The 23,321-nt window shown below is 55.7% G+C and overlaps 1 protein-coding gene across 1 annotated transcript in view; it reads left to right on the forward strand.

Moving 5' to 3' along the window:
- Positions 1 to 23,321, forward strand: part of PDE9A (phosphodiesterase 9A) — a 61,768-nt gene that overhangs the window by 28,899 nt on the left and 9,548 nt on the right. Inside the window, exons 4-12 of the mRNA XM_012659971.1 lie at positions 1,892 to 1,946; positions 2,771 to 2,841; positions 8,016 to 8,100; positions 13,459 to 13,540; positions 15,085 to 15,159; positions 19,164 to 19,250; positions 19,898 to 20,002; positions 20,372 to 20,454; positions 21,581 to 21,737. Of these exons, the coding sequence (XP_012515425.1) occupies positions 1,892 to 1,946; positions 2,771 to 2,841; positions 8,016 to 8,100; positions 13,459 to 13,540; positions 15,085 to 15,159; positions 19,164 to 19,250; positions 19,898 to 20,002; positions 20,372 to 20,454; positions 21,581 to 21,737 (800 nt within the window). The remainder of the gene's footprint in view (positions 1 to 1,891; positions 1,947 to 2,770; positions 2,842 to 8,015; positions 8,101 to 13,458; positions 13,541 to 15,084; positions 15,160 to 19,163; positions 19,251 to 19,897; positions 20,003 to 20,371; positions 20,455 to 21,580; positions 21,738 to 23,321) is intronic.

Here is a 23,321-nt window from a genome sequence, read left to right on the forward strand (position 1 = left end):
ATAAGCACCTGGTGCCGTAAACTTCTGCCACGTTGCTCTAGCTGTGTCCACAGCTAAATGTCCTTTGAGTTCAGTGTCTTTTTAAATTTCACTTGAGACTTCTCCTTTGACACATGAATTGCTTAGACGTGTGTTGTTTAGTTGCCACATTTGGAGCTTTTTCTGCCGTCTTTCTGCTATTTCTAGTTTGATTTTCTAGTCTAGATTTCTAGTTTGATTCTCTTATGGTCAAAAAATATGTTCTGTACGGTTTCAATTCTCTCAAATGTGTTGAGGTTTTCTCTGTGACCCAGGACGCGGTCTGTGTTGGCGCGTGCTTGTAAGCACCTGAGAGGAACAGCACCTGCGGTTGCTAGGTGAAGTGGTCCGTAACCGCTGGATGCTTGATGGACTTCTGCATTGATCTCAAGACCCCGAGATCATTAACTCTTAAAGTTTATGTCACACGTTATATGTTATCCAAAGATTTCATAATAAGTGACCTAAAACCCTGTCGGGTTCACCAAAGAGGCCTGTGAAACCTCATGGTCACCCTTATTGATGGAGTCACTTCTCCTCCCTGGCAGGTGGGGGCCTTTCTGAAGGCTGTGGCCTTGCACCAGCCAGCAGCTCAGCCCGTGGCTCTGTGACAGTTTCCCGGATGACATTTGTATTCTTACAATTTCAAGAGACACAATAAAACATCATTTTTCTTCTTCTTATCAAGTCATTGAATGCTAAAGTCCAAGGGAACCTTAGGTCAGCTGGTCTGCCCTCTCCTTTGGCAGGTGAAGCTATGAGGTCTTGAGAGGTTAATTTAAATTGATCATTTTTTTAAATGTTTTTTCTTTTTATGAAACTAATTATATGTTCATTATAAAAAATGCATAAGATACAGAGAAACAAAAATAAGAAAACAAAATTTACATATAATCTTATAACCAAAGGATAACTACCATTATTTTGGAGTGTACCTTCCCAAGGTGTTTTCAAAAGTGGAATCACTCCGCAGGACTGTTTTGAAACCTTTTTTTTTTTTTTTACTTTAACAATAAATGTGAACATTTTCAAGATGTTATTTCTAATAGCAGAGTATGATTTCACAGCACAGATACACTATCATTTATTTAACAAATCTGTATTCGAGGACACGTAGGCTGTTACAGGTTCACTGTTGAATAACCTCGTGACGAACATCTTTTGTGTACACACCTGATTATTTCCTAGAGATGGGACACTGAGTCAGAGGATATGAGCATTTGTAGCTTCTGAGCCCTATTGACGAATTGGATTATTGGGATTTTCTGTTTGGACTGGTTTTGTTTTGTTTTTATTTATTTTGTTTACAGTGGAGGGTTGGGCATTAGGTCAGCGTAGAGGACATGAACTCGAGACTGAGCCTGGTGTAGGTCCAGCCTGGGCCTGGCCAGGAAACAGGGAACCAGGCAGGGTGGACCTTATAAAACCAGCCGCCCAGCCCAGTTTTACGGGCCGGGCAACAAAGGGACAAACTGGCTTGACCAGGCCAGCTTCCTCTCCACAGACCGGCATGAGAACACCGTGTTTTGCACTTGAACTCCCTTTGTCACAGTAATTGCCCCCATAAAATAGACCCAGGCACCAAGAGAAAACTTCCCATGTTTAGAGACCCGGTCCTGCCTGCTTTTTATAGCTGGTGCCAAGGACGGGAGACCACGAGCCCTGGACACCGCTGAGCAACCTCTGCGGGCCCGGGAGGGAAAGAGTGGAAGGTGGGAGGCCCAGTTGTTCACAGGAGGCCAAAGCGTCCCTCCAGGTAACCCAGGAAGCTCCTCAGCTCCTGCGTCCTCACCAGGAGGGTTCGGGCCCACGGTGCCCCGCACGTCCTTCCCTGTCGCCTGTGTTCCATCTGTCTGTCTGCTTTGCTTTGTAGAGAGAGAAGAGCTCGTCCAGACCGTGCTGGCCCAGGTTGCAGAGCAGTTCTCAAGGTACAGACTCTTCTGAGCACGCACTATGCAGAGACGGGGGCTTTTCTCCTGCTGCGAGGCGGGCCTGCTGGCGGCTGGGATGTATCACCCCCTAACCCTAACCCCGAAGTGCAGTCCTTTTGTGATTCTGTAGCTGAGCCAGCCTGGGCGGGGTCAGGGAAGCTCACCTATGCCAAAGGCCCTGTCCAGTAGGCACTTTGAGAATGAGAATTTTCTCCCCTGGCTCTTCGGGGACCAGGAGGATAATCTGCCAGAATTGACAGCATTTTAAAAATACGCTTTCTCACTGGGACTCTGTGTAGCCGGGCTGCTTCCTTTTCATTCTGAGTCATCCCACCAGTTCTAACATAAATACCGTATTCGCACTTTGTCAAACCGATTTCTCTGGCATCTTACTGCCCCTGAGTAATTAAAATGGGGGAAAGGGCAGGTGGATACCGGTTTTTAAAAGCTCCTGCATTGTTTAACTGAGTGGGTTGGAGCCTCCAGAGAGGAGACCAGATCCCCTGAGGGTGTCTGTGCCCATCAGAGCAGACCGTGGGGACTGGGCTATCCCATTTCACCAGCAGAGACCTCGTGTCCACTGCGCAGGCCTGAGGCCGTGAGTACACCTGCCCGTGTGGCGCAGCAGGGTGTGTCCGTGTTAGAAAACACTCCTCACGGTAGCCGGTAGTGCTCTCCTGCCGCGGGACGGTGAGTTCTGCAAAGCAGCTCCTGGCTCTCGGCCCCGGGCCCCACCCCAGCCCCAGTAGCTGTTTGCCAAACCAGTGTTAGCTCTGAGAATACCAAGGGTTATGTTTCCTCTCTCTTTTTTTCATTCCTAGAGCGTTTAAAATCAACGAACTGAAAGCCGAAGTCGCGAATCACTTGGCAATGCTGGAGAAAAGGGTCGAATGTGAGTGGGTTTGTTTCCTTTTCGCGTGTCTGCCCTTTAACCTCTACTCAAATAACCACCTGGAGCGGGGAGGGGCTTAGCGCTGAAGGGAAATGCTTCCGATTTACCGCTGATGTTAACGAAGGCTAGAACGTCCTTGGCTGAGCGTTTTATTCCTGTGTTAAAAGCAGCGCAGCGCGTGGCGCAGGCGTTCTTCCCGTGCGGGACAGCGTGGCCGGACGCCCTGCCCCGCCTGGAACCTCCCCTAAGGATCCCGCGGGGTCCCTTTTTGCATAAATGCGGACAGTGTCCACACACTGACCTGCACGCTGTGGTTCCACGGTCTCTCGGCGTGTGTCTGCCACGTCGTCACCTGTGGGTTTCAGTCACGCAAAAGGAAACCAGAAAGCTAGTGAGGAAACGAATTGGTTCGAGTCTCGATTCAGTTACCAAAAAGCTCTCATTCTGCGAGGAAGACAGCTTCAAGCCACTCATGCTTTGTGTCCTCAGCCGTAAGGATCAGTGCTTGAAGGCCCCGAGCCTCACGGTTCTGCGCTCAACCCACAGCTCGCCGGCGCGGAGAGCGCTGTTGGTGTCAGGGCAAAGGCCAAGGACGGATGGACACCACGGTCACTCATCCAGACACTAAGTAAACAGCATCCAAGCAGGAGGCCATTAAGGGTCACGGAACCATCAAAAAAAATCTGGCTGGTTGGGATTTGTTAAGATTGACTGAATGTCGCTTTTCGTATCTTGTTCGTATTGCTTGTAATTTTTTCAAGAAAAAAATTCTGGATCGTGCAGAAACTGATTCATCTAAATAAGTTGAAAAGTGGTTTCCATAGTCGTATTGATACTTTCCAAAGTGTGTCGACATTTTTAAAGTTCATTGGTCATTGGATCTTCGAGGTGGATTTATTGTCTCCGCTGATGTTAGGGACTCCACTGGCTGTGGGCTCGACCTCTCTGGGTGCCCCTCGCTGTCCGCTTCCTGGGCTCCAGTGACCTCTGCGTTAGCAGGAGGTGGCTAGGGTGCCGCACCCGAGCTGAGCCCTAGAGAGTATGAATTCCAGAGGGACCCCCAGAGACGACACAGCCTCGCCCAAAGACGTGGGTAGCCAGACACTCCGGGAACTGCGGAGGGCAGAAGGGGGAGTCCTTCCGAGGAGAAGGGGCCTGCAGCTGCACCTCTCGTGCAGGCCCCTGGGGAACTGCTCGGCCCAGCTTCTCGGAGGGCAGCCCTGACCCTGCACAGCTGCCGGGAACCAGCTGTTCGGGGAGGTGGCCAGGAGCCCCGTGGACATGCTGCTATGCTGGGCCCGGGCCAGAGGGGTGCCGCTCGCATAGACGCTCACTGTACACACATGTGTAAATACACAGAGAAAGGTGCAGATAACTCACATATACATACGCATGACACACAAACACACAGGCGTGCAGATAACACTGACACATAGACATACCCACATGCACACACGTGGAAACACAGAGACCCATGCAGATGCACTCACATACACACAAGTGTAAACAGACACATGCAGATACACTCACATACACACCCCCATACGTGCTCACACATAAACACAAAGATGCACAGCTACGTACACACACATAGACACACAGGGACAGGTGCATATACGTGCACACACACATGCACACCCTCACAGAGACACGCACATACATGTGTGTGCTCACACACAGCTTCCTCTGGTATATGTGAGCTGTCATGAGCTGTTTTCTGCTCCTGAGTTAAAGGACTCACCTCTAGAAGTGGCCATCTTTAAAATATAGGAATATTACATGGCGACGGACTTGTCTTAAAGGGATTTCCTACTTATTCTTTGACATTATTGAATATATAATTCCTCTGACTCAGATACAGATTTCTCCATTTCTCTGAATTGACTTTCAAAGTGTTTCTTCTCTTTTATATAAAACGTTTAGCCTTCTTCCAGGAATCTGGCATTTCTCTCAGAGTGAAGAGTATTTCATGAACGCGGCACCCGGCTCCCACCACGTGAGGCTGGAGACCACCTCGCGGGGCTCTCTGCTCACTCCCCTCCTGGTCTGCGGCAGGGCTCGGGGCGGCCCTGCTCCATCCACCCTTTGTCCCCAGGCCCCGTGCTTGGGCCAGAACCTAAACACAGTGTGGGCCACAGCCAGAGTTGACCCCAGGGGCGAAGTTTAACACAAGTCACGCAAAGACCCCAGCAGAGACTGGATACTGAAAGCAAGCCTTGCTTTTGTCTTCGCCGCTCAGAAGTGCGCTTCGGGCAGACCCTCTGCGAAGCCCTCGGAGGAAGCACTGGAACACAGCTCTTTCCATGCTGTCTTTAAACAGCTTTTATTAGCTCTGCAGCCACAGGAGTGGGCCCGCCAGGTTCCCGGCGGCCTTGCCCGGTGGGGCAGCTGAAGAAGGATCGCTCCCCTGCCCACCAGGCCCCTTCCTGGAACCAGCGTCTCTCTTAGAAAACCGCTCGTGAAGCTCTTACTCCAGGTGGCCTGTGTCTGTGAGAAGCCCATAAAAATCTCTCCTAAAGCCCGAGAGGACAGCCCGGGGCCTCCAGATGGTGCTGACTCTGCAAGTCTGCGTGTCCAAGGGCCCCAGCTGTGCTGAGTGGGCTGGGGGGCCTCTGCTCTAGTCTGGGGTGCTTGGTCTGTGCCCACCTATGCTTAAAGTCTGAGGGTGGACAGACGAGTGGGCCAGGACCGAGGACCCTGCGGCCTGTTGTTCTCCCATCGTCCGTGTAGGCCTCTCGGCATGAGCCCCATGTCCCATCGGACTGGCCTGCTCTTCCCTGGGCTGGAGGGGGCTGGGATGGACCAGTGAGGTGGGCTGTGGAATCCTCCCAGAGGCAGCCCAGTGTCCCAGAAAGGCCAGGGAGGCAGGAGCCCCAGGACGCTGCACTGTTCTGTCCGGGCCACCTCCTCCTCCAGACGTTCCCTTCCAGCTCTGTCATTCTGTGACATGTTGTTTTTCTCTTCCGCTGATTAATGCTCAACTTTGCCGTCTTGTTACTATCAGTTTCCTTGGCAAACAGTCTCGCCATAAACTTAATTGCTGTAAATTCCGATTCTCTGGAATTCAAACTGGAGACATTGTGCTGTGTTGCCTGAGAGGCTTAATTTTAACATCAGCCCAGTAAAAGGCCAGGGAAGCTGATCCCAGCGAACCCCAGCACCAATCCAGACGTCGTGCACCCACTGAAAACCACGGGCTATTTAAACAGTGCCTTATGTTGAAAAATGAAAAGAAAAAAATTGTAGGTTTGTTGCAAACTCATTAGCAGCAAAATTTGATCTGAACTGACATGAAGTCATTGGTGTTTATTTATCCTGCTTAAGTGTGATAAATAAGCATTTTCTGCGGTGGGGGAGGCAGGAAACCATGAGCTGGGAGGCCGGCTGCTAACACGGGGAAGGCGCGTGGCTATTGACGGGTACAAATAGCAAGTTGGAAAACAAAACAAATGGCCTGATCCCAGTTTTGCCTTTTAAAATTAGGAATAGATACATACATAGACGGGATGCATGTGTGGGCATGTTTCTTCCCAGATCTGTTCACTCTCCGAATTTGCTGCCTTTCTCGTGTCACCAAGACTGAGCTCCTTCTTTCCACTTGTGTTGACTCCACCCTTGGCTTGTGTCAGGGTCCTGGTGGCAAATCCTCGGGCCCTCAGGGTGGGACCCTCTGCAGTCTGGACAGGCCTGCAGATGCCCTGGGAGGCTGCGCTGGGCGTCCCGGTCCACGTGCAAACCTACGTGGTAAGCTGGGCGCCTTTGCTCAGGGGACAACCCCTGGCATTCATCAGCGTCCTCACGGGGCCCGTGGTGCAGAAGGCACTGAGACCCCCACTCAGAGGGAGGTGTGGACTCTCGGTGGTTGCATGAAAATGTAGCAGCCCCCAGGTGCTCTCGTGTCCCCCCGGCCCTCAGGTGCCCGCGTCTTCCCTGGCAGCTCTTCCAGACCCAGCCATCAGGACAGTGACCTCGATGGCTCCAGCCACATATACTTCAGGCCCCGTATTTTGGTCCCCATGTCCCCCAGTCTTTGGGCAGATGAGGGGCACAGAAGGTTTCCTTGGCACAGAGCAAGTCAGCACAGCCGGATCCAAATACCAGACCCTCCAGATTCTCGTCCTTTTGGGCAGAAAGAAGCAATGTCCTCAAGAAGCCAAGGACCCGCTTGGTCTCTGGCCCCAGAAATGCCTGGAAGACCCACCCGGGAAGCTGCCCTGGGAGGACCCGTCCTGCACCCGCTCTCTAGAGCTGAGGCGCTTCCTTCTGGGTGGGTGGCGGGGGCTTGTTAGAAACCAGCCCAAGTCTCCTAGTTGCTTTGTTTTTTCTTTAGGAATCACTCACATATTATTTTTAGCATTTTTCAGAGCCGCGCTTGGTGAAAAGGGGCATACGGAGGCATTGTGGGTTGTATCTTTTTGCATAAAAATTGAGGTGTGATCACCAAGTAACCAAGCCTTCTCATGTCTTATGAGCCGACTGTAATCTAAAAGCCTTTGCGAAGCTGCTTGCTTCATGGCAGCGTTTCTGAGCTAAGCGTGCAGTCTGCCAAGATCCAACGTCCTGAAGTTTAACACTCACTTGGCGGCGTAAGCGCCAGGTCGTTTTCTGATGAAAAATAGTGCCCTGACTGCTGAGGCCACCTTTGCCGCGGGCTCCCGGAGTGTGACCAAGCCTGAGTTCTGCTAAGCCTTAACTGCGCCTGTTTATTTCTCATCTGTTTTGAGTCAACAGTTTCTCCTGGTGAACTGCCCTAGGGGGACCTTAAAATGGAAAGCTTTTATCTTAATGAGATCTTAATCCTCGCTGAGAAAGCTGTGCCTTTCCCTGCATTTTAATGCATGGGGGCACATTTCCACCCTTTTCTTTTTTTTTCTTTTTTTTGGAATAAAAGATTTGTTTATCCTCAGCTGGTGCTTAGGGGTATGGAGCAATAAGGGGGTGAGGGGAGATTAGGGGAGTGGGGAGGGGGGTCCCCTGGAAACTCAGCAGTTGGAAGGATGCAGTGGTTCCGACGTGGCCACGGAACATGCCTGTGGCGTGAGAGTCAGTCGTGGCTGAGCTGGGCGGGGAGGAGGGGGCAGCAGTGGGAGCCCCCCCACCGCCGTAGCTGCCAGCCTTGCGAGAGCCTCCGCGTTCGTCCCTGGTAACCCCTTGCTGTCTCTCTTTGTCACCAGTGGAAGGACTAAAAGTGGTGGAGATCGAGAAATGCAAGAGTGACATTAAGAAGATGAGGGAGGAGCTGGCGGCCAGGAGCAGCAGGTAAGGTCCGGCCGGGCGACAGCGGGCAGCCGGACCTGCGAGGGCGGCTGTTGCCGTCGGCGGGGACCGTGGGCTGGCGCGACTCCGTGGGCTCTGGCTTGGGGAGCACGGCGTGGAGGCGCCGCTCTGCCTGGGACCTGCCACTCGGTCACCAGGTCTCTGACGGCGGAAGAGCAACCGCGGCTCAGGGTGCGGGGAGGACGACTTCACGTAACGGGAGCGACCCTCCTGCAGATCCAGGGGTGGCAGTACTTCATCCAGCTCGAAAGAAGTCGACATCAGTTTTTAAAGAAAGAACAATAAGAAGAAAAAGGCCTTTGGGGGATGAGCCTCATGGTACGCCCAGGGCCCCCGCTCCCCGTGTGACGTCCCCTGAGCCGTCAGGGCTGCGGTCCTGCAAGGGCCCCGGCCATGTGGACGCAGAAATCACACGCCCTTTGGAAACAGGCACCCTTCGCTCGCTCCTGCGCCCCGTGAGCTGTGATTCGTGCGAACGATGCCCCAGGCTTCATGACGCCACCTCGAAGGTCCAGCAGGACCCTTTACTGAAATCACGGTCACAACACATGTGGCTGAACCACGTTCAAATTGGGGATGGGGACACAAGGTGACGATGAGGACGACGGTGACGATGACGAACACAGCACCTACGCTGGCGCAGTGCTGCGTGGTCAGCACGCAGGGCCGGCTCTCGCCTCCTGGGTGTGTCTTCACACCCACTGCCACCCTCCGGGAGGCCACAGGGCTGTGATGTGGCCCAGCGCCCCCCAGAGCGCCACACTTTTGAAGAACTGCGGAAGTTACTGCCAGGCCTCGGCGGGGTTAGTGCGACTAATGTACCGAAGAGGAAGGCAGGGAGGAAGGCCAGGCTGAGCCCCATTAGCGTGTCCTCGGGGGCCTGTGCCTCGTTTATGTCACATTCCTTGTGGGCTCATCTGGAGTCAGAGACGTCTTGTCCCGTTTGACTTGGGGGAGTCGGCACCAAGGAATGTGTGCCCGTGCAAGATGGGGAGTGAGCCGTTCATCTTCGCCGTCCCCATGGTGGGAGGCTCTTTAAGGGACAGACAAGTCCCTCTACGTGACCTCAGGGAAGAGCTCCAGAGTCACACGGGTGCAGCCATGCATCTGAGCCCCGAGGCCGGGACCTGGCTCAGCAGACTCAGACCACAGTGCCCCGTGCCGTGGCATCACCCTTGGCCTTGGGTTCTACACGGCTCGGCTCGGCCGTCTGCCCTCCCTGCACCCCCGCTGCCACATGCTGGACCCCCATCCTGCCCCAGACTGGCGCTTCTCCACTGTGGTGGGAGGGTGGTGGCCCAGTGTGGTGCCACCTGGCATGGCTCCCCTCTGCCCAGAGCCAGGCAAGGGCAGGCTGCCTCGGACAGGGACTGTGGGTGCTGCAGGGCCAGCGTCCCCCACGCCACGTGCAGCAAGAGCAGAAAGAGGATTGAGAGCGAGCTCTGGTCTGCACCTAAAACTAGACTCCCCTGAGCATTGGCCTCTGGGCTCCTGCCTGTCATCTGTGCAGCGACCACCACCCAGAGACTGTGTCCCCTGCCCACCGCAACCGTGGGTAGGTCAGGGGTCTTGTCTGTGTGGTCTGAGGGACCCTCACAGACACCCCCCAGAGCCCTGTGGCACTCGTAGTACTTTCCTAGGCTGCCACAACAAAGTGCCACAACTGGGGGCTAAAAGCACAGAAATTTATCCTCTCCATTCTGGAGGCTGGAAGCCCAAGATCAAGGTGTCGCAGGCTCCACCACCTCTGAAGGCTCCGGGGACACTTCCTAGCATCTCCTTCCCCGTGCCTGGTGGTTGCCGGCGCGTCCTGTGCGCCCCTTGGCTTGCAGAGCCCACCCGTCTTCGCCTGGCATTCTCCCTGCGTCTGTCTCTGGGTCCAAAGGCCCCTTTTTATAAGGACACCAGTCACATTGGCGTAGGGGTCACCTTGACCTCGGCTCGACTGCTTACATCTGCAACAGCCCTGCCTCCAAACAAGGCCGTGTCCACGGCGTCAGGGGTTAGGACTTCCACATGAGACTTTTAGGGGGACCTGATCCAGCCACGACACGCCTCGTGGGGAAGGCAGAGCACGTGGAGGAAGCCAGCCGCCAGGCGTCGGGGGCAAGCTCGGGCGCGTGAGCGTGTGGGCTCCTCCGAGCAGGGTGTGTTTGTCCACGCTCCCCCTGGAAGTACATTTTTAGAGCTCTCAGCGCCATCAGCAAAAGAGGAGACTTTCCAGTCCCCATCAGGCTTGTAGAGGCGACATTCTCAGCAGACAGCTCTGGCAGCAGCCCGCGTAGGTGAGAGACAGATACATGGGACGCTTCCATCCAAAGCGGAAGGGGGTGACAGTCTCAGCGCTGCCTACACGTTTAGAGAAAACAAACCCGGCGTCCTAGGCTCCGGTCTCATCCACAGCAATGTCACCCACCCCAGGCCCCTTTCCTACCCCGCGCAAAACCCTTCCCTTTTCTTTATATAGAAAGAAACTCAGAATAGAGACAAGAGGCTGTTTGTGTTACCCCTTCTGTCGCTCGCGGCAGGTTCCCTTGTAACCACGCGTGAGTGCCATGTAGCAATTTGAGGTCCCTGGGACTAGGCGTGTTAAAATGTCACTTCACCTGCACTTCAGGGAGGGAAATCACACTTCTGAGATGTCGGCCCAGCCAGGGGCGGGCGCTCTTGCCTCCGCAGGGAGCAGAGAGGAGAGGACAGCAGGCGGGTCAGCCCAGCCCTGTGCTGCACAGCTGGCGTGAGCCTGAGGACTGACCTGCGTTCACATGCACACAGCTGTCCCGTGCCCGACGGCACCCCGGAGCAGGCTGCCCTGTCCTGAGGGAAGAGGCCCAGCTGCCGGCTGCCAGTTAGGGCAGGGCAGGACTCTGGCCCAGCACCCGCGGGCAGTGCAGAATGGGCCAGTCCTCTCCGGCTGGGGAGGCTGCAGGAGCAGGGGTGGCAACCGAGGGCTCCGGGGCTCTGTAACCTCTGCTGTCGCCCTAAACACTTGGCCTTCACCACTGGCCTGAGCCCCAGGGCAGGGGAGGATGGGGAGCCCAGCAAGTGAAAGCTCCAAATAGAATGACAAGAGAAGGCTCCGTGCCAGCTGCTCTGTGCGCCGAGGATGCTTGTTCCCGTGGCAACAGCGCAGAGCGAGGGGCTGCCTGGCCAGGCGGGGTCAGCGGCCCCAGCGAAGGCTCATCTCCCATCTCCCGCTGGATTCCAGCTGTCAAACCACCCTGCTTGGTGAAGACTTCCATGACCCTCCCAGGGGACGCAGAAGACTTACAGAGACAGCACGTGTGCGAATGTTTATACCGACGACGTCAGAGCAGGGAAGGATTAATAACCCTGCCGTCTGTTCTCCCAACTGCAGCGTCCCTTACTGCTGGGAAACGTTTAAGTGGGATTTCTCGACTACAGGGTGACAATGGAAATCGTTTGGTTGGTACGTTTTGTTGGTTGGTTATGTTATTATTTTGCTAAATCTGTCAGAATTCCCCTCTACACATCAAACTGTTGTCGCGACTCGAGTCCCGGGAAGGGACAGCACAGGACTTTCTGTAGCGGATTCACCAGGGAAGAGAGAGCGGCCTGCCAAGAGAGCAATACTGAAGGCTCTTTTCTTGAAAAGGAAATAGATTTATTATCCGAAGTTTGAAAATAGCGTCTGCTCCTTGTGGAACTCCCAGCCTGTGCTGCTGGGACGAGCGGGTGGTCGCCAGCAAAGCCCCAGTTAAACCTGGACGGATTCCTGCTCTGTGTATAGATAACTAGTTTTGAAAAGCAACTAAAAAATACTGTTTTGTAACCATTTTCCTGTTACAATGTTGTGAACAATAAATAGATTAAATTGTAACCAACATGCAGCTCATAGATTTTTCCAGAAGGCCACAATCGAGCACTCTTTTTTAACCCCCCAAATGTATTCTTCTTTGCTCATAGCTTGGTAAACCTCCTGGCATTATCTTTCGGAGCACACCGCACGTCACATTTTTGTCTTTCCTTTTCACTAACAGTCCACTCACTTCCAATAATACCCGCAACCATCTTCGTGACGGCAGTGCATCACGGTGGCTTAAACGACTTCCCCTTTGGGGACGTTCGGGGGCCCCTGGTTTGGCTTTGTGTTTCTGTGACAGCAGATAACGCTGCGGTGAATACGTGTGTGCGCAGAGCTGTTTGCTCGTGCTTCATTCTTTTCTTAAGAAGAATTCCCCAGAGCAGACGTGTGGCTCAGGGGAGCCAGCGTCTTTACGGCTCTCACTCTGCTGTCTTCAGTTGCTCTCCCAGAAGAGGTAACTTTGTTTACAAATTGCACAAGTTTCTGCTGCTTGGCTGATGCAGTGCTTGCCCCAGCCTGGGGGATCCCAAATGACCTGGGTGCGGCCCCCACCGGGCTCCACCTGAACCGGCGTGTTCGCGTCCAAGCAGGTGAACGTCTGAGATGGTCCCTAGATCTGCCCAGCCCCCCCCGGTGGACCCCGCTGCCGGGGGCCAGGCCTGGCGGGGCAGGCCCTCCACGGTCAGCCCCCGTGACCCTGCCGGCAGCACACTGCCCCGTCAGCGGGTGGCTTTCCCTCCAACAGACACCTGGCTCCTTTTGTCCTGTTCTTGTGTGGCATATCTTGATGTCCAGTGGTGAAGAGAAACAGAGACAGAAGATTCGTCTGCCAACATTATATGTAACACAGAAAGTTGGAAACATCCTAAAAGTCCAGCGTTGGGGCTGAACTGATAGCAGGTGCCACAGCCACGCCGTGGGGGACCACGCAGACACTTCAACGTCATCAGGAAACGGAGTTAGCTCTGTGCAGCAGCACAGAATGAGTTTGGGTACATCAGGTGACAAAAGCAAAGTGCAAGAGAGTAAATCTGTGCAATTCCACCTCTGTTTCAAAGTACAGGCTGCTGTCCATGCGTGTCCATGCCCAGGAATGTTCTGGAAGGATAACACCAAACCATTTGAAGTTCTTTTTGGGACGTGAGATTCAGGGAAAAGAAGTGGATAAAGTGAGGACTTAGATACTTTTTACTTTCTCTGTTCCTGTGTTGTTTGGATTTCTTAGAACAAGAGCGTTTTACTGTGTCTTTAGAAAAAGCTTTTTTAGAAGCGTATCTAAGAGTGAAGGGAGCCTTCGTCATCTGCTCTGTGTGTTTTCCACAAGCCCGATGACGTCAGAGTCAGGCAGGGTCCCCGCTGCCTGCTTGACTGATTCTCCCAGAACAAATAAGACCGCACGGGTCTGTGGGGTTCAGGTTTGGGTTTTTTCTTTGCTTTGGCTCTGATGAGGGCCCCGCCGTGGGGTGCACAGGTGAACGCCCAGACTGAAGCTAATCTCTGCTTCTTCTCTGTAGGACCAACTGTCCCTGTAAGTATAGTTTTTTGGATAACAACAAGAAGTTGACACCTCGGCGTGATGTCCCCACTTACCCCAAGGTGAGGCAAGATTCCAGCCCTGCACAAACTCAAGCTCCGTGTGCACAGCCTCGCGCATCCCTGGCCCTGGAGCCCGCCATTGGCACGTTTGCAGAGCAGCCCCTCCCCGTCCCTGGGCTTTGGGGGGTGTGGGTTATTCTTAGGCAAAGTATTTTTTTCTCTTTGACATTTGTTTAGCAAAAGTGATCCCAGATCACCCTTTAGTTTGCAAGGAGATAACAGCTCCTTGCTGCTGTCTGTGCTCAGTTCCCTTTGCTGACTTGGTAAATGGTCTTTGCACTCAAATGTTACTTTAATTTTTAACTGAACTTTTAAAAATGCGTTTCATTGGCTCTCCTGTCCCTGAGCAGCACATAGTTGTGATGGAAAGTTTTACTCTTTTGCACAAAAGCTTTCTCAGTTATAAGAGAACCGGGCCCTTGGTAGAGCAGCAGTGCCTGTTTTTCCAGTAACTACAAAAGAAGGGTCTGGTGATGCTGGTCACCGTCTCACCAACGCTTTCCGCTGCTGAGCAGTGAAATCCCAGCCCCCCCTCCCCCGTCCTTAACACGCCCTTGCGCCAAGATGCGGACGGCTCGGCTCCCGCGGCAGAGGCGGCCTGAACTGTGCACCAGGCACGTCCTGCCGCCGCCCGCGCTTCCAGCGCTGGCTACGAGCCTCCGCGTGGACCACTGGCGTCCACTTGTCGGTGAGGCTCCCACTCGCTTCCGAAGGGTGATGAATATCATCTGAGGGTTTTGAACGGAGACTGGTGCCTTTTTCCATAGGAAAATAGGACCCACGCTTCTCATAATCCCACCCCCGGGAAGCACACGCACAGCGCGGACCCAAAATAAAACGCATCGGTACTCACATCAGTTCTTTTTTAAAAAAACAAATGAAAAGACCTAGGAGAAGACCGTGTGTGATCCCAAAACACTGCTCCCGTCCTACGTCTCAGACCGCGGCCCTCTGTTCCTCACAACAGTTTATTTACCCCGACGCTGGCGCTCCGCACCGCCCCGGGCGCCAGCGACAGCGAGTGTGTTGTCCCCATGCGGCTAGGACCAGGAACAGTCCCGGCAAGAGAAACTCAAAATAGCTCCTTAGCCGGTATTTGAATGTATGCCAGTGAATTTTTCTCCCCTTGACTTCACTTTGTTGTATTTTTATTGTCAGGGTTGTTGAGACCTGATTTACACGCAGTCAAGTTCTTTAGGCGCAGAGCACTGCGAATTTGACAAACTTACTTAGTCATGGAACCTCCACCACCATCAAGATACGGAACGTCCCCATCACCCCGACCTCCCTCCTCCCCCCGCCCCTGTCTCTGGCAACCACGGGCGGGATTTCCATCCCCGAGCTCGCCCAGCCACGGGTGGGATTGCCGTCCCGGAGCCTGCCCTTTCCAGGCTGAGAATGCAGCCTGAGTCTGTGCACAGGCATCTTTGAAAGGAAGCAGGAGGAGGAGGAGAAATGCCCTCCGCACACAACCAGGGTCACAGCCTTTGTGTCCGCACGGAGGCCCTCGGTGCCCGGGTAACCCCGAACTCCTGTCCTTCCAGTACCTGCTCTCTCCCGAGACCATCGAGGCCCTGCGGAAGCCAACCTTCGACGTCTGGCTTTGGGAACCCAACGAGGTAAGTGAGGGCATCTCAGGCACCAGCGTCCCGGGAGAGGCAGCTCGTGGTCGTGGAACCCTGCCGGGGACCATCCCACTGCTCCTCCTGTGCTTTACCTGATGCTCCAGGTTTTAGTCCAAGCTGACATTTTATAGGAGGGCCCGGGAGACAGTCCCCAAGATGGGGACTTTGCGAAGAGAGGAGCCGGCTGGACGGGTGGGCAGCCTCCACCTGGTGCTGAGCTCCCAGGGGCCGTCCGAGGACCTGCAAACCCTGCCAGGCGCGTGCCCACGGCGGAGCTGCACGCTGGAGGAAGAGCCCCCTGCTTGGAGCAGATACTTCCTCAAGAAAGGGGCTCCCGCGGGAGCGCTCTGCTGAGAGAGAGCTGTCAGCAGGGCAGGGCCCAGGAGCTGGGTGGCACCCAGGCCAGTGGAAACGTGGCATTCGGGGTGGGTGAGCCACCTTCGCAGCAAGATATTTCTTAGAAATTTCCCATTTGGTGAGATATAGAAAAATGGAGATTTTTTTGGTTTAGTCTCATTAGCCATAATCAGACCCCTCTCTTTCTGCATCCCAAGAAGACTTTCCTCATCGCGGACATTGGGCCAAGCTATTTTTAACCCACCAAACTCTAAAGACGCTTTCCAGCTTTCCAGCAACGCAGAAATGCAAAAGCCCCCCAGCCCGCGTGCGCGGCAGCGATGTGCCCACAAAGGGCAGGGGTGGGGTCTTGCACCTCAACGTGCGTAGTGCCCGGTTGTCAGTGCTTGGGGCGCTGGAATCTCCTAAGTGACCCACTTTCGAGATCACAGTCCCCCAGCACGAGGACAAACTCTACAGCACTGGCCAGAAAAAGAAAAGCGGAGATCCAGCCTGCACTCCCCACCTCGGGGTCAGAGCAGCTCCACGAGAGCAGCCTCCTCAGAACGCCACATGGGCAAGTGGCTCCCCAGCTCTGAGGGTGCAGGACAGTGCGAGACTGCGGGAGAAGGGGCCTCCCGTCCTGGCTGGGTCAGCGCGTGATCAGAAGAGGCCAGAGCATGGGAGGCACACGGAGCACGGTGGAGCCAGGAAGGGAAGCACTGAGCCACCCCGCTTGGGAGGTGGGCTGGGCTGGCAAGTGCAGGGCAAGCCGGACACAGCGGGATACTTAGCACGTGGGACACCTGCACCTGGCCAGTGGGCAAGCACTGCTTCTGGAGCATCACCTGGGAAAATCACCGTCCCCAAGGTCATTGTGACTTCAGCCCACTGTGAGGGAGAGCAAAGCCAGGGGCCACTGATGGCGAAGCACCTGGGTGGAGACTGGCACCTGCCGTCGTTTCTGCCGCCTGCCCCCAGGGAACCCGTCGGGGCACAGGGCTGGGAGGTGGAGGTTGCTCCACGAGGTCAAAGGGCTTGTCCATCTATCACAGAAAGGCCACCTCTTTGTGCTCCGACTCGTGGAATGCATTCACAGTCCCGGCAGGCGGGCCAGGCGGCCGGCTCCCTGAAGCCAGACTTGGCCTCTGCGTGACGGCTACTGCGGCCCATGGCCTCTGCCCTGCAGGTCTCAAGGGCACCCTGGAGACTGGCGAGGGTTCCGGAGCTTCTGAGAAGTGTCCAGCTGCCTGCCGGTGGTGAACCAGAGATGCCCAAAGACCAAAGGGAGCCTCGGCCTCGGGCAAAGCCGAGGATGCCAGGAATTTGGGAGTGTGAGTGGCAAAAAGAGCTGAAGGGACACACCTGCGAACTTCAGCACCCTACCCGCCCCGAAAAACTGCCACCAGCACCCAGGGAACGCCAGGACCCCCATCCGTCAATGATCACCTCCCTCCCTGCCAGTGGGGCAATGCTGCCATCCTCCCAGCACCCAGGCCCAGCATCCCGCCCATGGCAAACCAGACCGAGGACATGACTTCATGCTGCCCTGTTGCGCTGCTCCAGTGGGGCCTCCTCCCAGGGCTGCCCCAGCAAGCACAGAGCTGGAAGGCTGCAGGAGCCTCCATGGCTCTCCCAGGTCCCCCACACTCCAGATCACGCGGCCCACGCAGCCCAGGACCCGCCTCCGCATCCAGCAGCTGCCACTCACTCGCTCGCCTGCCCGGGCTCAGGGCTGCAAACAATGCGACAGACGCATATGTCACTCTTGCTCTGAAGCTGCCATGTATGCCACAGAAGTGGCACCAGATGGCTCCGTCTGCCAACCGTCCTCGCCTTTGACTCTGATTTCACAGCAAACGTGTCCGCTCTTCGGGGCTGCCTTGAGCAGCGTCTGCACTGGCGGGGCAGAGCGCGAGCGGTTTCGGGGCTGCAGCCCCTCTGGTCCAAAGGGCCCCACCCAGGACAGTGGGAGGACCAGCCTGGGAGCCAGCCTCCCATCCTCACGCCGGCCCCGACGCCTCGCCACTCGGAAGCAGCTCCTTCCAAGCCACCGTCTCCAAAACCTGGAGCCCTGCACGTGATTTGACCCATGCCCGTACTGTCCTCCCACGGAAGCGTGTGGTCAGCGTGCTTCAGGAATGTTCCCTGTGTGGTGCCCTGGGGTGGTTTCCAGCTTTCCAGCCGGATTCCTTGTGATGCCACCGGATTCTCTGCTCCCTTCAGAGCCATCCATGGATGCTGGGATTATAGGGTTAGGGTTACAAAAATTTGCCTCACTTTCAGTGGGTCTAGGTCTCATACATGGCATAATAAGAAAAAGAGGAATTTTGGTGGCATGCCCTGTCCTGGTTTGCTCAGGCTGCCATAACAAAGTCATGGAGGTGCTTAAACAACAGAAGTTCGTTTCTCACAGTTCTAGAGGCTGGAAGTCCAGGATGGAGGTGCTGCCAGGGCTGGTTGCTCCTGGGCCTCTGGCTTTGGCTTCTCAGGGGGTCCTGGGGTGACCTTTCCCTTCTGCACGTGCGTGCCTGCTGTCTCCTCTTCTTCCAAAGACACCAGTTCCGTCGGACTGGGGCCCCGCCTTACGAACTCATTGAACCTTAATTGCCTCTTTAAACGCCCTGTCTCCAAACACAGGCACATTTGGGTTAAGCCTTCAATATGTTGATTTGGGGGGCACAATTCGGTCTGTAACACGCCCTCTGGGATGGGAAGTTCCTGCGGTGAGCAGAAGCAGGCGGGAAGCTGTTCCAGGTCCAGCAGGGTCAGCCCAGCGCCCTCGGCAGGCGTTGGGAGGCTGGCGGGTGGGTCGGAGGCGGCCTGGGTGTGTGTGGCCCTGGGCAGAGGATGCCCTCTAGGAGTGTCTCATCTGTCCCCATTTTGCAGATCTTCGTCTCCCTGGGCTGTCCAGCTAAGACCTGCTTTTCCCAGACGGCCAGGCCCACTTTTGTCAAACTCTCGTTTTTAAAAATCGTTTCATCTTTTCCTCCCGAACTTAATTAGCTGCAAAGCACTGAGCTGTATTTAAATAGATCTCAACAATGGCAATAAATCCTCTTTGGGACTAAGAGCAAAATCTGTTTCGACTTGAGCAGGGATATCTGTAGAACAGAGTTCAGTGAAATAAGGTTTAGGAGGGGCGGCTCACCCAGCACAGAGGCCACCTTCCGGACACTACAGTTAAGGCATTAAAAACTGTCTCTGCTCCCAAACGGGGCCCCAGAGGAGCATAATTCAGCATTTTGGGGATGTACAACATCAAAGCTCCTGCAATCCCAGCCTCAGGCAAGTAAAAGACCTTTCTCCCCGTGAAGGCACCCAGTTCCCAGGAGTGCGCGGATGGAACTCGTCCTAGAACCTGAAACTGTGATGTCGATCCACTAAGATTGTTTTCCAAGTGTAGGAATAATAAAACCCTTTTGGGGGGGGTCACTGAGAGTGGGGGCAACCTCACCCCATCGTTGTCCCCTCCTGCATGGAACTCTTGTCAACTTCCGAACCGGCCCCTCCACCCCCAGGAGACCCCCAGACACTCTCAAACCACCCCCTACCTGGGTGTCTTGAAAGCGCCGTGCAGAGGCCTCTCTGCCCACACCCTGGCCGGGCCCTGCTCCGGGGGCCCTGTGGGGATGGGGCACTCACCTGCCCTGTGCCCGCAGATGCTGAGCTGCCTGGAGCACATGTACCACGACCTCGGCCTGGCCAGGGACTTCAGCATCAACCCCATCACGCTCAAGCGGTGGCTGGTAAGTGCAGGCCCGCCGGGCCTTCTTGGGCACGTAGTGTCACCCAGTCATGCGGGGACGGATCATCTGGGCACTGTCCTGACAAGGTCCAGCGGAGGCGGCAGGTCCTTGGAGTTCTGTGAGGACACCGAGCCGCTCTCTGCTCATCCTCCCACCAGTGCTCTTCTCCCCCAGCTCCTGCTCGGACGAGCGAGGAATAACGATGTTACTAGGTGAAGCAACACGTGCCCCAGCAGCAGTACGTGCGAGCATGTGCGTGTGTGCACGTGTGTGGATGAGTGTGTTTAGCGGCAGAATTTTTTAAAAAAGTAAAACACTGCTGGGAACCGAATAGGAAAAACCTATTGAGGTTTCACGGTGCCCAGGGGCCTTGAGCCCCTCCTGGAGTCCCCCTGCCCCACACCCTAGCTTCGTGCCCCAGGGTGGCTTATCAGACACCTCCAGGGACACCCCGGTCCCCAACCCCAGGTGAAACCCCAGTGGGAGCTGCATCCCCCACCCGCCCCAGGAGCCATAGTGGCCCGTGGGTGCTCTCAGCTCCCGGCCACCCGTCCAGACCTGCAGTAAACACGGGGCACACGAGGTGCTGGCAAGAGTATCCGAAACCATCGGGGGGCAAAGGTGCACAGCCCTCGCCTCTCTCGCAGCTCTGCGTGCACGACAACTACAGGAACAACCCTTTCCACAACTTCCGGCACTGCTTCTGCGTGGCACAGATGATGTACAGTATGGTCTGGCTCTGCGGTCTCCAGGTGGGTCCTGCCGCCCGTCACTCACCTCCATTCTTGGGGACGGGGGTGGCTTCCAGTGAGTGGCAGCTTCTGTCCCCCGAAAAGAGCGACAGGCGGGGGCCAGCTTCTCCTCCCCCTCCTGGGAAACACCCCGCATGTTGCCATCAGCTGCCCCAGTGGGCGAGGCCACTCCTGGGATGACACGAGCAAGTGTCCCCACCTGCTCACCCCGCCCCACAGTACAGCGTGTCCTTCCCACCAGGCCAGGAGCTCGTGAGAGCCGGAGGGGGCTTCGTCCCATCCACACCACTCATCTCCCACCTGTTTCCAGCCCCTCATCTCATCCCACCTTTGGAGTGAAGAGGGCAAAAACCTTATTTTCCAATCCAGGAGAAGTTTTCCCAAATGGACATCTTGATCCTAATGACGGCGGCCATCTGCCACGACTTGGACCATCCAGGCTACAACAACACGTAAGTGAGTGGTTGTTTCCTCTCTGTGTTCTTTTAAAAGGCTCCCCAGCTGTCAGGGGAGAGCCTGTCAGCCCAGCCCCCAGACCAGTTTGCAGATGGAGCTGTCGATAAAGCGCTCCCCAGCCCCTAGCTCTGCCTCCGTAGGACATGGCTTCTGCTGGCTTTGGGACTTTGTCCAGTGCCTTGGGCCTCCCCTGAGCAGGAACGTTCAGGGCAATTAAACGCCAGGAGCCACCACACCTGTGAGGTCGTGGCTCCGTGTTCAGCTCATGCACAGCAGAGCCCTGGCAGTGCCGACACTGCCACCACAAGCAGGGAATGGGGCCCCACAACCCAGCGATGGCTCCACAGCGCTGGGCCCCAGAGCACGCTGCTTCCGGGGCAGCCTCCCTGCCTGCCGCCAACAGGGCCGGAGCGGGTGGAGGAAGGAGCTGCAGAGGAACGGGTGTGGGGGGCCCATCGTGGGGTGGGGGGGCCAGGAGAACAGGCCAACAGGCCAAGCTCTACGGCCTATTGCTCTGCTACTGCCTCCGTCCACACAGCTCCACCCCACGCGACTGATCAAGTCTGGGCCACGTGCACGGGTTTGGAGCCCTTTATCGACCGCTCCATCTGCAAACTGGTCTGGGGGCAGGGCTGATAGGCTCTCCCCTGACAGCTGGGGAGCCTTTTAAAAGAAAACAGTGATACATCAGTCCTTTCTGTTGAATTTACATGTGTTTGTGGGGTGACGTCAAATATCCCTGAGAGCCCTGCCACCGTTTGCCAGGGTGGATTCGAAGGCATGGCCGTGCATGGCACAGGCCAGCTCAGAGGCCACGCCCACAGCCTCTGACGCGAAAGTGCGGCCTGGTTTTTCCCCAGGTGCCTGCCTTTGGCTCATATTGAAAACGTGACAGCTTTCACAAGAGGCCACGATGCCTTCAGGGTACTGTCCCAGGGAGAATCTGGGTTCCTCAGTGGTGTCTGTCTGGTAGGACTATATACACTTGGGGACCTCTCGTTACCAGGGCAGCAGAGGTGGCAGAAGTGAGTCCTAAGCCACGCACTTCCTTCCAGCCTCCCTGCCATGCAGGTCCCTGGGGAAGGTGCCTGAGCCTCCCTTTGCTCCCCCCCGGCCCCCCAGGTACCAGATCAACGCCCGCACAGAGCTGGCGGTCCGCTACAACGACATCTCGCCACTAGAGAACCACCACTGCGCTGTGGCCTTCCAGATCCTCGCCCAGCCCGAGTGCAACATCTTCTCCAACGTGCCACCAGATGAGTTCAAGCAGATCAGACAGGTGTGCAGGGCCAAGGGCCTGCCAACTGGAGGGGGGGACATTCATGGTGGGGGCAGAGCAGGAGGCAGAGCAGAAGCCCTCTCTCCAGTGGCTGGGGGCTCTCACAAGCTCCTGGTCACAGCAGCGCCCACCAGGGGCCCTGGGGAACATGCCTTCCTTCCCCACCTCCTTCAGGGCCCAGAGGGGAGCCCCAAGAGGAAGGCACTGTGGCCACGCACACGTGGCCGTCCACTGACTTGCACGTCCCAGCTGCCATTTCATTTGGCCTTCACCGCTCCCTTCATGATAGGTCCTTTGTCCACTTTTCAGCCAAGAAACTGAGGCTCAGGGAGGTTGGGTGGGTCACCTGCCTGGACAGACAGGTCTGCTACATCTGACCTGGTAGAGCTGACCACTGCCCCATAACCCCTAGCTGCTGTCACCTGCCACCCATAGCCCTGTCAGCCCTGCTGCCACCTGTGATAAGGGACCTTACTGATTCTTAGGGCACAATGGGAGGGGGATGAGAGGGCACCTGCACAAGAGGAAGACTACCCAACCCCCCAAAATAACACCCCCTTCCTCACGGGGCATCCCCATGGAACCCTAATTCCATGCTCCACCCTCCACATTTGCAGGGGAGGAGAGACCTTGGAGTGAGCTCTGGGAGAAGTGTAGTGGGTTGACCTGTAGCCACCACTGCCCCCAAAAAAGATACCGCCACCTCCTGTGAACGTGATCTTATCTGGAAAAAGGGTCTTTCCATCTGCACTTAAGATCTCTGGATAAGATCAGCATGGACTGCCCAGGTGGACTCTAAGTCCAATGACAAGCGTCCTTCTAAGAAACAGAAGAGAAGACACAGGCACAGAGGCAAAGGCCCCATGACAACAGAGGCAGAGATTGGAGCGATTCAGCCACAAGCCAAGAAATACCTGTGGCCACCAGGAGCTGGAGGAGATGAGGAAGGATCCACCCTCCTTTAGAAGGAGCGTGGCCCTGCCGGCATCTTGACCTTGGACTTCTGGCGTCCAGAACTGTGAGAGACCAAATCCCTGTTGCTTTAAGCCCCCAGTCTGGTACCATATGGCAGCCCCAGGAAGCCCACACAGGGAGCCGCCTTCTGCCACACCACGGATGCAAACCGCGCCCGTTCGGAGTCCACGTGGCCTTCCTTCAAGGTGCAGCTGATAGACTTTAGCATCCGGTGCTGGGAAAACACTCCTCTCCCCGCAGAGAGCTGAAAAGCTTCACTTTATCAGAGAGCAACAGCCTCACAAACCATCGTCTCCCGATGTGTCTACGCGCCCAGGAAGTTTGAAGCTAAACGTAGTGCTTATTACATTCGTCATTGAATCGCCGATTCCTGGGACAATTATCTCCTCTTTATCCGTAGGCTCTCTGGCCTCTTCCACGTTTACGCACCCCCTGCCCACATGTGCCGCGTGTGGTTAGGATTAGCTGTCGCGAATCTTCTTCTGCAGTAGGTAAAGGGGCAACCGCGAAGAGAGAATGCCACATTTGCCGCTGCCACCCTGGCGGCTGCCCAGTGGGAGCCCCTCCAAAGACAGGACCTGGAGAACCCAAGCAAGTGAACACCCCCCC

This window comes from Propithecus coquereli, unplaced genomic scaffold (genome assembly GCF_000956105.1).
Source record: "Propithecus coquereli isolate 6110/MARCELLA unplaced genomic scaffold, Pcoq_1.0 Scaffold644, whole genome shotgun sequence".
NCBI classification, from domain to species: domain Eukaryota; kingdom Metazoa; phylum Chordata; class Mammalia; order Primates; family Indriidae; genus Propithecus; species Propithecus coquereli.